Source organism: Asparagus officinalis, chromosome 7 (genome assembly GCF_001876935.1).
Source record: "Asparagus officinalis chromosome 7, Aspof.V1, whole genome shotgun sequence".
In the NCBI taxonomy this organism is placed as follows: Eukaryota; Viridiplantae; Streptophyta; class Magnoliopsida; order Asparagales; family Asparagaceae; genus Asparagus; species Asparagus officinalis.
In genome coordinates this window covers 2671886-2693049 of record NC_033800.1, presented here as the reverse complement: position 1 = coordinate 2693049, position 21164 = coordinate 2671886, and the positions used below count along the sequence as shown (strand labels likewise).

General features: G+C 39.6%; 1 protein-coding gene across 1 annotated transcript; it reads right to left on the bottom strand.

Moving 5' to 3' along the window:
• Nucleotides 1376-20552, bottom strand: LOC109850445 (mitochondrial substrate carrier family protein B-like). Its single transcript, XM_020420463.1, has 7 exons — nucleotides 20050-20552; nucleotides 18786-18962; nucleotides 18530-18679; nucleotides 15764-15865; nucleotides 15619-15689; nucleotides 15464-15531; nucleotides 1376-1928 (listed from the first exon to the last, which is right to left on the bottom strand). The coding sequence occupies exons 1-7, from the start codon at nucleotides 20248-20250 to the stop codon at nucleotides 1699-1701; spliced, it is 999 nt and encodes a 332-aa protein (XP_020276052.1). The 5' UTR covers nucleotides 20251-20552; the 3' UTR covers nucleotides 1376-1698.

The window sequence follows — 21164 nt, the reverse complement described above, 5'->3', positions numbered from 1 at the left end:
CATTTACAGTGTAATTATTATCCTCATCCTGATGCCTAATTGAAAAACCCATGCTCACAAGCATTATAGGAAAAAGAAAGAAGAGAACTCACTGGAGGATTTTCCATAGCACACAAACCTATAAGACGAATGACTTAATGTAGGGTTTTTTTTATCTTGTATGTTTCTCAACTGCCTAATGCATTGATGAGATTCACTTTGGAAGCTTCTGGGACACATTAACACATACTTGGACAAACTTCTACTTGAAAGACATGACACACTTGAGAAACTTATGTCATGTAGAAAACTTTTAAAAGGTTTATAAGAATGTCCTGAGAAAATCTCAGAGAAAAAGATAACCAATATAGGGGTGGAAACTTTTACAATACCTTATGTTTGCATCTATGCTGGAAAATGAAGTCAAACAATGCAAAAAAATTACAAAAACAATACTACATAAATGATAAATATTGTATATCAAAGTTATTAATAGTCCCACTATGGTTCTGGTCTCATTAACACTTCTGATTCTATGATTGGAATGGTATGCATAACGATTCTATATTCCACCATAATCATCAGCAAATGAAGTAAAACAGTAAAATATAGTGTCATTCAGCACTAGACCTTCTCAAGATAAGAAAAATAAATTAATTTAGTGTCAATGAAAACGACATCGAAAATAACTGCCACTGCGAAGCCTAAACATTTTGCTTGTGCTTCGCTTTATACAGCTCTCTGAGTGCCCCTGCCTACCTCCCCCCATTGTCTTTGTGCAGACATTTTGTTGCCTGTAACTAGCAGTGTTGATGCAATTGTGAAACAAAACTACGACTACGAAAACCTTTATCCCGTACTTCTAGAAAGCCTACATAGTTTTGTTCTGAGGAAAATGTGAAAATCCTAAACAAAATTGGCAACTGATTGCTTATGAACCACAGGCCAGACACTATATCAGATGCAATCGTAACATATTACCCAACTGAGAACTATCAGCTTGCAGACAACACATTAGGAATATGATATGACACAAACATTGATCGGAATTGAACACATTGCGGAAACCTGAGACTTCCTCCCTAGCCCTTATCGAACATGTAGCAAATGAAAAATCACCAGTTATTACATTATGGAAATAACGGAATTTTAAATAGATCAATAGGTACACGTATGCAGAACAATTCTTGCAACCTCGATCATTGATTTCACATAATAATACCATAAGTTCATATCAACCATCAGAGAGGACCCTACTTTTAACATATTCTGCCATTTTTTTGCTGCAAGGCCATATTAGTAATCATCCATTACGCATTAGCCTACCAGAACTTATAAACATTAAATGTAGACTTCCAAGCTCTACAATTATGATTGCAGCACAAGATTTCCATAATGAATCGAAGCTAGAACAATATTTGATCTTTTTATCAAAGAATCAAAAGGTGACATACAATTGTGTATGGTGGCCAATAAATTAAAAGAAAAAATGTATGATACATGGTCCCGAATATATTTTTGAGGTTAGATGTATCTGTACAAGCAATGCCAACATACTACTGGCAGCGGTTACAAAAGCTGCCACCATATATATCCATGATGCTGTAAAAGTAAAACTCTTCTAATCTGTGCCTCTTAGTCACACGATCATCTGGTATAAAGAGTAAAGATAGCCAATATCTGGAAATTCTGAGCACTGAAAAAGATTTTGTCCAATGTTCATAAGCCCGAAAGGAGTGATTTCAATGTTTCATAAGTCATGAAGACAATGCCAACACTAGGAACAACTTTGTAATACTCAGGCAAGATACCCCTATACAAGCCACCAAAACCTTCGGATCGAATTATGTGCCTAAATGTCCCAAACAAGCCTGATTTGTAGACACAGACTCTACCTGCTGCTCCTTCCAATTGCATCCGCCGCCTCACAAGATCTAATGGGAAAGTCACTGCAACATAAATCAGGTAGGTCAGAAATACAATCTTAGCTGACCATTTTAACTACAAAATTTGGAAATATGCCCTTTTACTGTGGTCCATTCTAAGTTTTCTACGGCAAAGGGGAAAATCACAGGACACAGCAATATAACCAATCGAATATTCGGTGGCATGGTACTTCTATGGTATCCTCAGGTCGCAGCAAAATAGTATAGTATAGTACATTTACAGTGTAATTATTATCCTCATCCTGATGCCTAATTGAAAAACCCATGCTCACAAGCATTATAGGAAAAAGAAAGAAGAGAACTCACTGGAGGATTTTCCATAGCACACAAACCTATAAGACGAATGACTTAATGTAGGGTTTTTTTTATCTTGTATGTTTCTCAACTGCCTAATGCATTGATGAGATTCACTTTGGAAGCTTCTGGGACACATTAACACATACTTGGACAAACTTCTACTTGAAAGACATGACACACTTGAGAAACTTATGTCATGTAGAAAACTTTTAAAAGGTTTATAAGAATGTCCTGAGAAAATCTCAGAGAAAAAGATAACCAATATAGGGGTGGAAACTTTTACAATACCTTATGTTTGCATCTATGCTGGAAAATGAAGTCAAACAATGCAAAAAAATTACAAAAACAATACTACATAAATGATAAATATTGTATATCAAAGTTATTAATAGTCCCACTATGGTTCTGGTCTCATTAACACTTCTGATTCTATGATTGGAATGAGCACGGTAGGTCCTTCCGGTCAGGAGCCAGATAGTAAATGACATTTTAGAATTTCAATCTGATTTTTTTTTTTATGTGAAAAAAAAGGTTGGAAGTAACAAAATAAGATAGGAATCATATTTGGACAGCACCTGACGATAGTCCTTCAATATGTATGTGATTTATATGTGATTTTATATTGTCATTTGACTTCTCTTTTTCCCATTTTGTGCAAACTTAAATATTAACTATGTACCTATTGTAGGCGTCAAAAATTGCCTATAGGTCCACGCACGTGGCTTAAGACCGAGAGAAGATGATGAACGTTGCTATCTGAGTCACAAAAAACTCATTTCACGTCGACAAGCGCATGAAGTGAGTCGACGAACTATGTGAAGCAACGGAACTGCAGAACAACAAGGAAACGAACTGATCGGGAGCTCCGCATCACTTACAAAAGACGAAATGCCTTCCATGTCCTATCCACTCCACAGATGATTCAATCATGGGAGCTTGTAGATCTTCTCGACGGCATTCTAACGAATCTTGAATCGCATGATTCCGAGTTCGAACGACAAAGATACGGCAAAAACGGACGGAACGCGTAGGATTACGTCCCAGAACTCGACGAGACACCCAGAGGTGTCTCAGCCAACCCGAGACACCTAAAGGTGTCTCGGCTTGGCCGAGACACCCATTGGTGTCTCGGATTGGCCGAGACACTCACAAGTATCTCGGACCTTGTAGAGTGATTTTAGCCATGATCCGATTCGAATCTGAAGAAACTCAAAACATGAAAGTTGTAGATCTCCTCGTTAGCTTTCCAATGAATCTTAGATCAAGTCATTTGGAGATTATATGAGAAAGATAAAGCCAAAATACCAAAGATAGTATAAACTGCCTCAGAACTCCGAGACAGTGTTGGTGTCTCGAAAAAGAATGACTATTTTGGCCATGATCCGATTCAAATCTGAAGAAACTCAAAACATAAAAGTTATAGATCTCTTTATCAGCTTTCTAATGCATCTGGAATCAGGTCATTTGGAGGTCATATAAGAAAGTTATGACCAAAATACCCGAGACACCTCAAAGTGTCTCGGCTTGGCCGAGACCGGGCACGCCGAGACACTCACAAGTGTTCGCAACCTCCAGAATGCTGTTTTTGCTGTTTTGAAGCCATTTTTCGACCGTTAACCACCTGGATTTGCTCCAACTGATCTGATAATATGGTTACGTGCTTTCAACTGAAGATAAGAGGGAATCGGCCGTTATTATCCAAACACAGGGCTCCTGAAGCCTATAAATACAGCCTCAGGGCCTTCATTTTTTGAGATCTGGAATTCTCAAGCGTTGGCGAAGCCTTGTCGGATTAAGGACTGAAGAGCCACGAATTTCAGAGAGGAGGAGACTTCAGCGGATTCTTCGTCATAAAGAAGAGGAGTTCGTCAGCTCTGCAGCCCGGTTCGTCCCTTAAGATTACCCCGTTGCGGTGATCTTAAGAAGAGCAATTATCTCGCTGTTGCCGAGATAAGCGCTTCGGTTTCTTGATTCCTTCGCGAATCGAAGAAGCTTCAGATCTGATCTGATCGTTTGGTGGTCCACGGATATCAACGTCCCCGTCATAAGTCAAGATCTCACGCAAGCAGAAGACCGATAAACGATCTCTGCGCTGTTTGACGAGAGTTGTATTTTTCTTATTTTCATTGTGTAAGAAAATCTTATAAAAAGACTAATTTTACTTTGAATCTGTAATCGATAAACATGTAATAGATTCAGCAATGAAGATATCAACTTTTACCCCAAACAAGCTGACGATCACAGTGGGAGCCAACAGCTTCGCTGTCGAAACTGTCGTGCCGTATCCAACAATCAAGATCCCCGTGGCTGAAGAAATCGAATACGAGTTTGACCAACAGAAATTTAAAGAGTACGTCTCCTCCTCCTCCAAATCTACCTCGGCTCATAAGTGCAGGAAGGTATCCTCCTCCAGGAAGATCCGTCGGTCTTCAGATCTGAAGACCCAAGAAGTCGATCTCCTCACTATCGCTGCTGCAATTGCACCTTACAATAATCCACCGGCGTCCAATGAAGCCGGATCTGCAGATCTGAACTCCTCCTTGATCAAGGAGTCGGCTGCTGAAAGCGCGCCAATTTTATCAAAGAGAGCACGTCAAAGGCAACGCCAACGCCTCGCGCACCAATTCGTCAAGGCTTTGGATCAGGTGGACGGACTCCGTTACCAAGCAGATTTGAAGTTTAGAAAGCGCCAAGTGGCTAAGTTATTGCCACAACAAGCATCGGGATCCTCCTCCCAACCTCCAATTTACAAATGGGTTCGGATCAAACGAACACGTTCGACTCTCGAGGAGCGCATCCAGAAGCGCCGTGCACTTCTTGCGCATGCCCAGATCCTTATGTACAAGGTACGAGAATTACAGTGGGAAGAGGTGATCAAGAAACCACCAAGAGCTAAGCAGGTTTGGGTGCCGAAAGCAAAAATAATGCCTCTATCCAAGAGACACCAGTCATGTCTCTCATTCGATTCCAGATCCGAGGCTGCTCTCCAGCCTTCGTCAACTTTAGATCCCGCTCCTATTGCTCCCGCACCTCCGGTGAGGTCCTACAACAGCGTGGATCTCTCCAAATCTAGAATTCCATTGAAGCATCTCCTCGGTTCTCTACTCGAATATCGAGGCAAAGTGTCTGTTAAGGAACGCTTGGGACCGTTGAAGGAACCCCGAGCAAACATCCAGACTGGGGGTCGTACGCGACCTCCTAACAAGTTGATTCATGTAACCGCCCGCTTGGGGTGCGTACAGAAGGCCAAGAGCCCGTTAAGGTTTTACCCTTAGAAAAGTATGATTCCAAACGAGTGACTCCTGCAGACGCCAACAAGGCATTGTTTACTCAGAAGAAAACGCGTTAAGCAGACGAACACGTTATACCTGAGAATTCATGTAAACAACCGATAGGTTACTCTGACCGCAACGTCGATGAGTTGTACTATCGGGCTGGGGGTACGAATAAATCTCGAAAGAGAGGTACCCGAAAAGCGGACTCTCACTGTCTGTGTACCAAAATTATCAGGGTAGTATTATCAGTGTGTAGCTGTCCCAGGACCACTCCACAGTTGGTCTCGATATTTGAGAGGTTCTCCACTGAAGCATCAAAAGCCCAAATCGAGACATTTTCGCAAAAAACGATCGGTTGTTCAAGATGACGAACTCCCAACAGTTACTATCAACGTGGTCGATAAGGGAAAATCTCTGATTAGTTCGAATAGCTCCAACCCTAATTTCACTCCAAGAAGAAGAGTCAATTCGGGGATAGCCCAACTAATGTCTCGGCTCCAGTTAGAAGCCGTCGAGCCTGAACAACCCGCAGTCACCACCAACATGGTTGATAAGGGAAAATCGACTCGACCTTCAAGTTCAGACCCCCTTATTTCGCATCGTCTGACTCGGCTACGTGCGGGAACTACTAGACGCAGATGAATATCCTCAGACGATGAAGTGTCAGACGCAGACGCTTGCTCGGCAGTCGCTTCAGAGGCTACTGTATCCAGTCCCGGACAATCCCGTGAAGTGTTTATGATTAACACTGAGAAAATAACCAAAATGGTTGAGGATGCTCTCGCCAAGCAGAAGCAAGCATTCAAAATCGAAATGGAAATGGCTATGCAGAAGATGAGACAAATGTACGACCAACAGATCCGAGCCTTGTTGAATCAAATAGTTGAATCCAGCCGTCGTGATGATGTCAGCCAAGCAGCTAGCAATTCAGATGTGGATGAACACATCAATGCTGATAACCCCCCGTTGACCAAAATGTTGGGGGTGGCCCCACCAATGATGATAACACTGGTGGTAGCCCCAATATTCCTCTCGAAAATCGTCCAAAACATGATACAGACGAGGATGAGAAGATGAAAGACCCCGAGAGCAAAACTAATACTCTAATGTCTGCTCAAAAGGTAAAGAAGACCGACATTCCGTGTCCTTACCCGAGAGAGTGGGATTCGATCCCGTATCCGACGAAGTTCAACCTGATCAACTTCACGCCGTTCGATGGAAAGATCTCGCCCACTCAGCATCTAATCTACTTAAAGTCCCACTTGAGCACGATCTCCGATAATGAAGCTTTGATGGTTCGGTCATTCGTCAGCACCCTTCGCGGGCCAACCTTCGATTGGTACCGTCGTCTCAAGCGTGGAAGCATCAACAACTGGGACGATATGAAAAACTCACTCCTCGGTAACTTCTTTGACGATGACGCCGAGATATCCATCAGGACACTCTTCGATGAGAAGCAAGAAAACGAATAGACAGTCGACGACTTCATCAAACGTTTCCGGAATAAGGCGATGAACTGCCGAGATCCGATCACGGAAGACTTCATCCTCCAGACATGTCATAACAACCTATCTATTGAGATATTAAAAGTTATGGGAGTCGCACCGTCCAACACTTGGAAAGACTTGAAGGTGCGTCGCGAACAAGCCGAACGCTTCCTTAGAAGAAAGAAGACCGAAAGAAGCCAGCAGTCAAGGCCTGTGGTTGCTAGTGATAATAATCAGACATCACAACAACCTCAAAAGCAGCAAAGGACTCCAGATCCGAAACTCCAAAAAGAGTACTCTTTCAAGGATGAGGAAGTTCTGGATATTTTCGAATACCTCCTGAATAACGGTGAGATTGAGCTACCACCTATTAAAGATCAGGAGGGAGCTAAGAGGATTACGGACCCAAACTACTGTGCATACCACAGGAGAGTTCTCCATCCTACTGAGGTTTGTTTCGGTCTAAAGAACAAGATTCAAGATCTAATCGACTCGGCGCCATAAAACTAGAATAAGCAGAATGACGACGCATCACTCCGAAAAATATAAAAGTATAAACTGCTCCTTCACACTTCGAAGAGTATACGAGTATAAACTGCTTCTCAATCCTTCAACCGGTATAAGAAGTTAAACTGCTCCCTGACACTCCGAAAAGTATAAGAGTATAAACTGCTCCTTCACACTCCGAAAAGTATACGAGTATAAACTGCTTCTCAATCCTCCAACCGGTATAAGAGGTTAAACTGCTCCCTGACACTCCAATAGGTATATGAGTCTAAATTGTTTCCTTTCTTTCACGGGGAGTTCCTAGAGAATACTATGCCTGGTATTCTTAAGGATAACCCGATAATGTAACTGTAATATTAGATCCAGTTTCGCGAATAAAGCTGAGGGTGGATAATTCATGTAACGGGAAGTTCTTGAGAGAATTCTATCTAGTATATTCTTAGGGATAACCCGGTCACTACAAGAAGGTGATGAATAAGAAACTCTCATTCAAACTCATGTTACGTCTGTGCATTCAACATTCTCATTGTTAGAGTTCGGACATAGTATTCAGAATTTTAATCTCCTGATCATTGATGATTATCAAACCCCTTCGTGTTAAGTATTTATCACTTAACACCAGGAACCCCCTCTGAGCGACTTGTACAAGTCAACACTCCTATTGTATTTTGTACTCTCACTCCCACTGTCTACTTGGTCAAATCTTTAAACAGTTAGGACCACAACCAAAATCCCCTCCTGATTCCTTCCATAAACGAGAGATCCACAAATTGAATGATCAAACCTTTAAACAGTTAGGATCGTCTCAAATTCCTATCTTGATCAAACCTTTAAACAGTTAGGACCACAACCAAAATCCCCTCTCGATTTCTTTCATGAACGAGAGGTCCAGAAATTTAACGATCAAACCTTTAAACAGTTATGGTCGTCTCAAATTCCTATCTCGGTCAAACCTTTAAACAGTTAGGATCACAACCAAAATCATCTCTCGATTCCTTCCATGAACGAGAGGTCTACTTTTATTTGAGCAATCAAATCTATAAAAGTTAGAATTGTCTCTAACCTCACTTGGTCAAACCTGCAGATAGTAAGGATCAAGACCGGAATGTCCCTTTTGATAAACGAAAGACTTCCACATTTTCCCTATTCGGCCAAACCTATAAAAGTTAGGGCCGAAATCGGAATTTCACCTCAATAAATGAGGAATTTTTTTTGGATTAAGCAATCAATCCTATAAAAATTAGGGTTGCTTGAATCTTTCTGATTCTCGGAGTGGAGATCATATTTCTAGTTTTACTTTTCCGGATTCTTAGGGTGAAGATCTCACTTCGAGTTTTCTTGGTAACTGGAGATAGAATATAAAATTCTTCCTCTTCGGTTTCGGGAGATAGAATATAAAATTCTTCCTCTCATCCTTCAACTCCCTAGGGAATTTTATCCTGAAACCTAAGTAGGGATAAGTCAGCGCCTAACACGCGTTGCTGGTTAGTCTTTGACCATAAAAAGGACAAAAGCCCACATATTCGATATTGTGACAGGTTATTAATAACACCAAAATCCGTGCTTCACATGTGCGGGAAATTTTATTCTGAATCCTAAGTAGAGATAAGTCAACGCCTAACACGCGTTGCCGGTTTAGTCTTTCACCGATTAAAAAGACATCAGAATTCTAGTCTGGAGAATTTTATCCTGAAACCTAAGTAGGGATAAGTTAGCGCCTAACACGCGTTGTCGGGTAGTCTATTCCCATAAGAAAGATGAAGTTTACGTATTCAATATCGTAGCACTAAGAGAGTTAACTCTTTTAGCACAACGTCATATGCGGAACGAACTTAAACAATCTGCATGCTAGCCCGACTCAAACGGTAGTCGGTAAAGGCTCATCAAATCTGTTGATGGCTGAGGGTTTGTCAAAAATCCTATAAGTGTGAAAGTCATTGACGCACCATCTTTATTAACTGGTCTCGTGACTCGAGCATCCAACAACTTCGGGATAAGATCCATATCTACAAACGAATCGGCTTTAACAGTTGGCCCTGCAACCCTGACTGTTAAGACTGCTATGCTCCAATACCTTAAGAGCTTAAACTGTGTATACTCCAGCAAACGTACGAGTATAAACTATGTCAACGTTGGGCGATCTGAAACCCTAGGTCAACGTCAGTCGACACGTAACCCTAGGTCAACCCCAGTCAACGCGTTGCGATAAAAAAATCAACGTCGGGCGATCTAAAACCCTAGGTCAACGCTGATCAACGCATAACCCTAGGTCAACACCAGTCAACGCGTTGCGATGAAAAAATCAACGCCGGACGATTCGAAATCCTAGGTTAACGACAATCAACGCGTAACCCTAGGTCAACGCCAGTCAACGTGTTGCGATGAAAGTCAATGCAAATCAATATATCGTGATGGAGATAGTCAGTTCAAAGTTAACTTGACGATACGAGCCAAAATCAACTCACCAGTTTTGATTCAAGATTTCGACGACGGCCAGACGATAAATGCAATACCGAAACAGTTTCGGTTATTCATCAAAATACCGAACAGACTGAAAATCGAATGAGTTAGAATCAAAGCTATAGGTCTTTTTTTATACCGACTGAAGGTTGGACCGATCATATCCAAAGTATTTCCAGACTCATCTATAAAAAAACGAGACTAAAACACTTTGGAGGAGGTATCTGTAGGCATCAAAAATTACCTATAGGTCCCCGCACGTGGCTTAAGACCGAGAGAAGATGATGAATGTTGCTATCTGAGTCACAAAAAACTCATTTGACGTCGACAAGCGCATGAAGTGAGTCGACGAACTATGTGAAGCAACGGAACTGCAGAACGGCAAGGAAACGAACTGATCGGGAGCTCTGCATCACTTACAAAAGACGAAATGTCTTCCATGCCTTATCCACTCCACAGATGATTCAATCATGGGAGCTTGTAGATCTTCTCGACGGCTTTCTAACGCATCTTGAATCGCATGATTCCGAGTTCGGACGACAAAGATACGGTAAAAACAGACGAAACGCGTAGGACTACGTCCTGGACCTCGGCGAGATACCCAGAGGTGTCTCGGACGGTAAAAACAGACGAAACGCGTAGGACTACGTCCTGGACCTCGGCGAGATACCCAGAGGTGTCTCGGCCAACCCGAGACACCCAGAGGTGTCTCAGATTGGCCGAGACACCAATTGGTGTCTCGGATTGGCCGAGGCACTCACAAGTATCTCGGACCTTGTAGAGTGATTTTGGCCATGATCCGATTCGAATATGAAGAAACTCAAAACATGAAAGTTGTAGATCTCCTCGTTAGCTTTCCAATGAATCTTAGATCAGATCATTTGAAGATCATATGAGAAAGATAAAGCCAAAATACCAAAGATAGTATAAACTGCCTCAGAACTCCGAGACAGTGTTGGTGTCTCGGAAAAGAATGACTATTTTGGTCATGATCCGATTCGAATCTGAAGAAACTCAAAACATAAAAGTTGTAGATCTCTTTATCAGCTTTCTAATGCATTTATCAGATCATTTGGAGGTCATATGAGAAAGTTATAGCCAAAATACCCGAGACACTTGTAAGTGTCTCGGCTTGGCCGAGACACTTGTAAGTGTCTCGGCGACGCCGAGACACTGTCTCGGCCATGCCAAGACACTCACAAGTGTTCGCAACCTCTAGAATGCTGTTTTTGCTGTTTTGAAGCCGTTTTTCGACCGTTAACCACCTGGATTTGCTCCAACTGATCTGATAATATGGTTAAGTGCTTTCAACTGAAGATAAGAGGGAATCGGTCGTTCTTATCCAAACACAGGGTTGGCCGAGACACTTGTAAGTGTCTCGGCCATGCCAAGACACTCACAAGTGTTCGCAACCTCTAGAATGCTGTTTTTGCTGTTTTGAAGCCGTTTTTCGACCGTTAACCACCTGGATTTGCTCCAACTGATCTGATAATATGGTTAAGTGCTTTCAACTGAAGATAAGAGGGAATCGGTCGTTCTTATCCAAACACAGGGCTCCTGAAGCCTATACATACAGCCCCAGGACCTTTATTTTTTAAGATCTGAAATTCTCAAGCGTTGGCGAAGCCCTGTCGGATTGAGGACTGAAGAGCCACGAATTTCAGAGAGGATGAGGAGACTTCAGCGGATTCTTCGTCACAAGGTTTTAAATATCGGTTATCGGGGAGTTGTCGGACGATCAAAATTCTTATCGGATAGCGGAAATCGGGGATATATCGGCGATAAGTAGTAATTATCGGAATTGTATAATTTAATTATTTATTTCACCACGTCATAAAATTTTATGCCTAACATTAGTCATTTCTATTTTGTTGCAGACTTGAGATCAAACATCAAGATTTCAACGAAGTAAGGAACTGAGGAAGACAACTTAAGATAGCAATTGTAAACTATCTGCATATGCAAGTTGTAAAACTAATCAATATTAGTCGCAGTGAAGAGTGAACAATGATTCGACAAAACTCAAAGATTATTGACTGAGTTATAAACTTATAATTAAATAAACAACACTTGCAGTGAAAAATTAGTTGCAGACTTGCAGTTAAATTAATTGCTCAAGTAAAAACTAATTGCTCAAAATTAATTTCTATAAACTAGTTACAGTTAAAAAATTAGTTGCAGTGCCAGTTATAACAAATTTCTTATACAAGCATCACAAGTTCACAACAAAAAACACCCAATCAACTTAAAAAAGATTAAAAAGAAATGAAGAAGTCTCACAAGTCTCACAACTCACACGTCACAGACTCACAAGTCGAGGCGACGAAAAAAAGATTAAGAAATGAAGAGCCAAAATCCGAGGCGACAAAGGCCAGAAGAGGAAAAAAACGAACTTCGAAGGTGAGGAGATGAATGATACCTGTTCGAGGCGACGTTCGCCGGAGCTTCACGAATCCGAGGCGACGTTCGCTGGAGCTTCAGGAAGTCGAGGCGAGAGCACGAAATCGAAGTCGAGGCGAGAGCACGAAGTCGAAGTCAAGGCGACGAAAAGGCGAGGACGAAGAGGCGAGGACGAAGATTTGCTGGAGAGCTTCGTCGTCGACGACGAGGCGATGAAGAGGCGAGGACGACGAGGCGACGAAGAGCTTTGTCACGACGACGAGGCGATGAAGATTTGCTGGAGAAAAAGGCGACGATGAAGAGGCGACGACGAGCTTTGTCGGGACGAAGAGGCGAAGAGCACAGCCGCCAGAGATTAGGGCTTGAAGGTCTGGAATCGGGTTTGAGACTTCGAGCTTTCGTTTTATTGTGAAAACGGGTCGGGTGGGTTTAATATCTCAGCAACCTAATTCACTCACAAACCCGATAAACCCGACAAAAAAATGGAAGTTATCGGGCGCTATTAGCGGTTATCAGCGATAAATCGCCGATAATTGGTCAAAAACGCTAACCGATTACAATTTCCTGTTATCCTAGCGGCAACCTGAAAATTCCGATAAATCGCCGATAAATCGTCGATATTTAAAACACTGTTCGTCATAAAGAAGAGGAGTTCGTCAGATCTGCAGCCCAGTTCGTCACTTAAGATTACCCCGTTACGGTGATCTTAAGAAGAGCAATTATCTCGCTGTTGCCGAGATAAGTGTTTCGGTTTCTTGATTCCTTCGCGAATCGACGAAGCTTCGGATCTGATCTGATCGTTTGGTGGTCCACGGATATCAACGTCCCCGTCACAGGCCAAGATCCCACGCAAACAAAAGATCGATAAACGATCTCTGCGTTGTTTGACGAGAGTTGTATTTTTCTTATTTTCATTGTGCAAGAAAGTCTTATAAAAAGACCAATTTTACTTTGAATCTGTAATCGATAAACGTGTAATAGATTCAGCAATGAAGATATCAACTTTCACCCTAAACACCTATGAAATATGAAATTATTTCTAATATAGTATCATACCTTCTTATAATCCTAGCAAATTACCAACAAGTTTTATATGATGCGTCGAAAGAGTTTCTAAGGCTATGGTTGCCCAAAGGTGCAACAGTGTATAAGTTGGTAGTTTTAGGAGGAGTTGACTAGTACCAGCAGGCACATGGACTCACTTTAGACCTCATTTGGTAAAGGGTTAAGGATGAGTGATAAAAGAGAAGGATTAACATAATTAACTTATTTGATAATCCGAAAGACTAAATTATTAACTCATTATATAAGTTTTATTTTAGCCCTTGTGATCATTTTTAGTGTTTGGGAATAACAATGATTTTGACTATTTTCTTTATAATTAGAAGTGTTAACTCTTAATCCTTCTAAATAGGAGTATCAGTAAACCCCTTATTTTGAGGGGTTAACTCATTTTAATCCCTCTAGAGGGATTAGTTTAACTATTCTATATTTTTATGTTTGGTAAATAATGGAGGGTTAACTCACTTTAACCCTTGTATAGATTTTTTGTGTTTGGTGGGTTAAGAAAGAGTTAAATCTTCTTAACCTCTCACTTAACCCTTTGTCAAACGGTACCTTAGGGTCTATCTTAACCATTGTCAAGATATAGTATGATTAACATCCTTCGCTTCCACAAAAGTCAGGGATTTTTGGATAAAAACTTCCAAAAGGATTACAAAAGTTCACCTGACTTCCATGTAATCATTACTCCCTAAGTCCTGGATTTTTTGTGTTTAGCAAGAGTTGGCTGAACTTAGCCCTTAAATCCAACCTAACCTTATAGCTACAAATGGCCTAAAGGTAAAACTTCTTAGAGGTTTTCCGCCAAATGCATATAGTATCATACTCACATTTTAAAAGTCTTACACACTTACACTAGTCTGCCTTGTTGTATTACATGGCATTTCTTACGTGCCTCTGAAGTTTGCTAGAAGATTTTTCCTTCATATTTGCATAAAGTTCTTACGACATCCATAAGTTTCTCAAAAGCTTCGTATAAGCATTAACCTTTTCCTTAATTTTCTACCACAAAACATATCTTTTGTTTCTTTGATAGACAGATCCCCTTCTCTACTCCTTTGGCACCATGAATCCTGTGCTTGTTTCCCATTAGCACATCTTGCATCTGTGCCAAAGGGGAACTTCACAGGTTTCTCCTATAGTAGTAAAGAGTGTCCAAGAGTCGAGATGATCCAACTGTTGCAATGGATTGAATTCAGAAACTACATAATTGCAGTGTACCATTTAGTGGCAACCAAAAGATCTGTGATCTGACATAATATGACATAATAAGATCACAATACAGACATGTAACAGAGGGCGTAGTTGACACGCAGCTACTAGGACATAATTTCTTGATAAACATGCTCAAGTTTCACGGAAGGTTAAATCATACTCTCAGGGACACTCTAGCTACAAGGATCCTACTTAATATAAATTGGTAACAAAGCTTAATTTTATGATTGTATATGGTCCACTAATAAGGGGCGTTTTTGGTATTCCTGTAGTTAAACCTCTCTAGTTTACCAATGAAATAGTGGAACTATATTTTCTCTCATTTTGCATGTATGACTCCACTTTTTCCTAAGTTATTTTGTTTTAAAATCTGTGACATCTATTAGCATCAAAGTCTCAGCTAGTTTCATCCATGTAAATAATTTAAACTCAAAGAGATACAGATCAAATAAATATATAATAATGATGTACCTAAATGGACCTAAATGGAAGCTGTAATAATTAATAAAAAAGATGACACACCACAGATCATTAAAAAGTATTACGGATGAAAAGATTTATAAAATAAACAAAAAAATTTATATCTCCACAAGACTATGCAGAGCAAAGGAATATTGGCTTGAACGTATTCATTTCTTAGTATACTCGTTATGATGTTATATTTTGGACAGATTTTTTGGTAGATCAATCAATTTCTAGTTTACTCTCAACCAGGTTTTCTTTCACCAAGCCATTTCTCATGACCCTCCCCAGAGCCCACAATGGTGGGAGCCTCATGCATTGGGCTACCTAAACCATTTCTCATGAAATTTTTAGTACTACTCTTTGTACTTACCCGTCGATGATGCTATGCCTGAAAAGCTTCCACAGGCCAAGCTAACCAAGACTGCGGAATCTGAAGGCCTGTATTCATAGTTTTAAATTGCTGAGTACTTATACGGCTGTGCATATTCGTTCCAAGTTAGTCTAAGCAAACTTGACATTAATTACCTTTTTACGTGCCAATATGACCTAAGAGTTTCATAAACAGAAAAACTGATCGCTATGCTAGGTCCAACACCCTGCACTTTACATTTGATCAATGATGATGCCAACAAATTCACAGCCTGAGCAATATTGAATAGAAAACTTTTACCAACAATGTAGCTCCAAGTCCTTTATATAATCCTCTGATGCCTTCATCTTTGCAAATGGAACATAGTGCATGAGAAATTCCTTGGTAATATACATAATTTGTCTGCAAAGACTCAGGTCACACTATGTAAGATATCATAACTTTGACAAACAGCTGAATGGCAATGGCAAAATGTTAGAATATAGATATTTTGCAATATTCACTTGGCATAAATACAAGGGCTTATTCATAGAAACCACCTTTAAAATAGTGAGATTATACAAATACCACCTTCAAAGTTCAATTAGTACAGAAACAACTTTTAAAGAGGGTTCAGTTTGCAATCAACCACCTTGACCTATTTTCTAATGAAATTTCGATTGAAATGCCTAAGATACCCTTAAAAATACAGATGTCAGGCAACTAGGTTTGGTTAGGAAGGCATGTCACGTGCCTGGCAAGTAGGGGTATATATAGTCCAGATACGGCTCGAATATGATACTTACCATATTTGTATGTGTGGTAACCGCTTACCGATCACGGATATGGACATGCCTCGATAAGGAGAATTCATAACCATATCCGCTATCGGAAATCGATATGTATATGCATGCGGATATATAAGCGGATACCAAACAGGTATGAGAAAACTAGATAATAGTGAAAAAAATATAGGTCATATGCTACAAGAGAGTTCATTAATATGTTCGTTACTACAATTAAAAAGCTATGATTAGATATCTTGATCATCAAACTTAACCTCAAATCCATCAATCTAAGGATTAAAATATTGCAACAGTATGACCAATAAATATTCGATTTTTGGATACGGATCTAGATATTTCACTAAATAACCATATATGTAACTATACCCTCTCTATTATAGATTTTAGTAACCATATTTGTAGCCTAACGGATAGGGATACGGAGATACGGATACGGATATTTTCGTGCACCCTCCTAGCACGTGTGTTTTTAAGGGTAATTTGGTAATTTCGTTGAAATTTCCTTAATTAATTGCAACCCAAACCCCCTTTAAAGGTGGTTTCTATATTAATTGAAGTTTGAATGTGGTTTTCATATAATAACCCTATTTTAAAGGTTATTTATGTGGGAAAAAAGCCAAAAAACAATGAGCAAGCTATGATGAGAACATTTAAATACAAAGTATTCCAAAGTTGACAACAAATCATTTGCATTCCAAAAGCATTACAATGAGAACATAGAGTGACTTTACGAGAACATAGAAGCAAAAAATCCAAATATCTATATCAAAAATCCAAATATCTATATCTATGCATTTCTGTTTTTATAATGATTTGACATGGATATATCATGAATGGAATCTATATATACCAAATTTCAACATTATAATATATCTCAACAACAAAAAGTACTCTTACTATATATAAAATCATATGAACGCATGTCATAATATGTTAACTTACGATGCATTTCATGCATTAAAACTAAAAAGTAGAAAATAAGTAATGACCTAATGATGAATCTTCTCAAGAGATCTAGTCAGAGAAAACTAGATTACCCATCTCTTCATAGATTCCAACAGGACCAAACCAAAATGAACTCATTAAAAAATGAAGGTGACCACCCAAACTTGTTATCTCTATTAATTCCCCAAATAACAAGGACTCAACTCAGGTGAGTGAAAAATGTAACTAATTTTCAGCTATGCATAAACATGAAGAAATAAACATGAACAAGGACAATGCAAATTCCAAAAAATACACAAGGCATGTGTGTTCCATACGTATGATCGAGACATGTTAAACGAAACACTGTTTCATGATAAAAGTGTTTATGCTACAAATACTCAGTTTATTAAAATAATAGGACATCAATATGAAGAAACGTGTCTTCAATAATTTCAAGCAGCATCAATATGACGGTAATCATGCATGCTACTTGCCCAGATATCTCCAAGTAGTTATACCCCAAAAAGTAGTTTGATCCAAAATATACTACTCAAGCATCAAGCAGTAGAATTGCCAACAATCACAGTGGAGGAGACTGAACTGCACCACTAAATTAGTCAGCTAAAGAGGCAAAGGTTCAAAAGTACATTGGTAAGGAAGTGAATCTCCTAAGTCGGTGGGACTAGTATTCTTCATGAAGATCAATCAAATATCAAGAATTAGGCCCTTGGATGTGAATCAACTATATAACAGTTAGGCTCTTTTATGTGGACGATGTGTTATGGCTGAAGGGCTCTAGAATGTGATCTTTGGCCATCTTACTGCAACACCATAAAACTGATTGAACTACTGATAAACATAATAAAAATTGACTAAGACATTAGTCGTGCCAATAACCTTCAGGGGAATTCATATAAACCATGACCATGTCCAATATACACCAGTTTGCGAGGAAAACAAAAGTCTGCAAAACAAATAAGAACTCCAGCCTAAAAGCAACTATTGTTCACTTACTCTGTTTTTTAAAACAAAAAATTATGTGATACATTTTCTTTTTCTCAAAAAAAAAATTATGATACATGGTTCAAGGAATAAACACACATGCTAATGAATACATGATCAATGCACACAAAAACTACACAAGAAATTTTTTGAAGTACAGATAATGAATGATAGAACTCCAAATAGATGGTGAGTAATATGGAGCTCCAAACGTATTAAGCTCTTAACGTATTACAAGAAACAAGAATGAAATAGAATGCAGTAATACTACAAAACTCATATAAGGTTGTTCATTGTTGGCCAAAAAGGTCACACAGTAGAAAAACATATAAGGGAGAGGCATGTGAATTACCTGAGCTGCAAGACGTGTCCTCACAAGATCTAGTGGGTATGTCATAGAGGCAGCGGTTATTCCCGACAAACCACCACCTAACAAGCGCACACAAACATCGGCACTCACATAATCTCCAGGTTTGTCTAGCCCAGGAACAAGTTGCAGAATCTACATGAAAATATAGCTATAACACTTAATATAGAGAAGCTTTAAATACATTTACCTGGAAAATGGCTCATTGAATGTAATAGACCTTCAGATTTTTTTTACTTACGGTTTTATAGCGTTCATAAGCATAGAAACTGATAGAGGAGTAAGGTAATCGATGCACAATAGTAACCAGGTTTCCTTTCCAGAATGCTCTATAACCTTCTTCATAAACAATACGAGAAGCCTCACGCCATATGCTAGGCTTGCCTAGAGTTCTAGCATCAGAGTGCATGCCTTGAACCTGAAGATAAAAAGATCAATGAGACTTGTTATTAGCAAATAGATAATTTTAAATGGCAAGAAAAACTGAGATACAATATGTAATAAAATGCATTTTTATTTTTTATTTTTAGTTGGCATCAACAGTAACCTCAGTGAAAAACAAGCTGCATAATACAGAAATCAAGAATGTTCCTCCTTTCTTTCTTTCTTTTTTTTTCTCTCTTTTTTTTCCCAGGTAATAAGTGAAAAAGCTGATGGGCATAAATATTTAAGCTAATGAAACCCTTGAAAAAGAATACAACAATTCTCAGACTCTCACTACAAGGAACTCTAATCACAGAGTACGAATGAAAGTAGATTGAAATGGAAGAGTTATGACACATGATTCGATAATCCTTTTTTTTTCTTTTTAAAAGCTGAAGGCAAGGGTTATATGATTTAAGATATGGGTCTAATACTGTCATTAATCTCAAGGCTATCAATAACTTGTATCACAGCATAACATAACATCAAATGTGTTGGAAAGGAGAAAATTTAAATGAATCTGCAAATAATCAGTGTGGTCTGAGACTTCCTCGTATAAGACTTCCACAGCCCATTGTCCTATACAGATGGAGAAAATAGCTGTTGAGAACTGAAAATTAATCATTATACAGAAATTCCCAATCTCCAAACGCAAAGAGATGCCATTTTCAATATTTAGAGACTGAAATTTTGGAAAAAAGGCCTACTAACTAATAATGTAAAAGAGAGATGTAGATAAAGATTTTAAGCAGAAAACATTCTATAGTGGCACCAATAATAAGCTCAAAAGTCAACAGCTGGTTGAAATTATCAATGCATTGCCATTAGTTACGAAAGAAAATTGCTTTTGTTTACCAAACCTAGCCACATCACGAAAGCTGGCAACGCCAATCTCTTTCCAAAATCAATTTTCAACTAGTATTTCGGATTAGTGTGAACTTAATCGTGCTCGAAACTTCGCAAACGAGCGTCAGTAACAAAAGTTGCACCAATCAATTGGAATCCTTTAAATTCTCCGCTGTATTCTTCAATTTAGGTTAAAGATCACTCATTTCTCGACCCAAATCAATGAAAGGACTGACCTGAAAGAGAATCGTGAGGCGAGCAAGCGGAGCGGTGCAAGTTTTACTGAAAGCGCCGGCGATTCCTCCGGCCAAGAGATGAGACGCCGTCCCCAGCTGCTGTTGCTGCTGCTGATTCCGCTGGTGGTCGTGGGCGGAGCACCGACGGGCTCCTCCGTCGACGGCGAGTCCGCCACCGGCGCCTCTGGCCTCCGTCTGCATCTCTCCTTCTAATAGAAATATCGCCTAAGCCCTAGCTAACATAAAAAGTCTCTCTTTACTTTTTCCCTTTCGTTATTTCCCTTCTCTGGGGCTTTTTATCGATTCTTTGAACCTATCGTCGGGATTTTTGAAGCGAGAATTGGGAGCGGGGGCGATTTCTTTCTTCAATTTCTCTCATTTTCCGACCTCTTATAAGGTAGTTCTGATGTTCCTCAGGATCAAATTAGTTGGGACGAAGGAAGGTCGACCTGAGAAGACTTGTGGAGAAAGGAAAAAGAGACGGTGTGGACGCTAGTCGCACAGCGGAGCACCAAACCGACATTGAGTAGAGCAAAACTGAAAAAGATAAACAACAGAAATTAGAATTCCCTTTTTTTTTTTTAAACACAAATTAGAAGACTACTTATTGAGCTAGCTCAAGTATTTTCTTCTACGTAAATCAGATCGAACAGATAAATCATACAAAGTTCCACAAGTTGTTGACGACATTATAAATACAGCAAAGGCTCTAAAAAATTAACTAAATGATGATGTAATCTTAATAAGGTGCTATCGGTAACAGAACTTCTACGTCCTCGTTGTACAACTTTGGTTACTTTTCCACTAATTCTCCCCCCTCTCTGAAGAAACGTTGTTTAGCTATTGAGTTTTGCTTTTGTTGAGGTGGGGAAATTAGTGCGTGGGTTAGGTGAGGTAAGGAAAATATTGGGGTCTCTTATTAACCTCATTTGATGGCTGATCGTTTCTGTTAGAAGCCCCAGGGGTTGTTATTTCATCCGGCGTGTCCTACGACGCTCAAATCGACAACTGATCCGATTAATCTGAAGAGAAAAACATAGAATAGTGTCGTTGACTTTTTTGCGTGCAAAATTGCGTACCTTAGTGTGGTGGAAGTAACAGGGGCACGTTGGTAA

Coding starts and splice junctions, on each gene's coding strand:
- LOC109850445 (XM_020420463.1), bottom strand. CDS start 20,250: ATGCAGACGGAGGCCAGAGGCGCCGGTGGCGGACTCGCCGTCGACGGA. Junction 15,866..18,529: donor GGACACGTCTTGCAGCTCAG/GTAATTCACATG, acceptor GAGTCTTTGCAG/ACAAATTATGTATATTACCA. Junction 15,532..15,618: donor TCATATTGGCACGTAAAAAG/GTAATTAATGTC, acceptor CTATGAATACAG/GCCTTCAGATTCCGCAGTCT.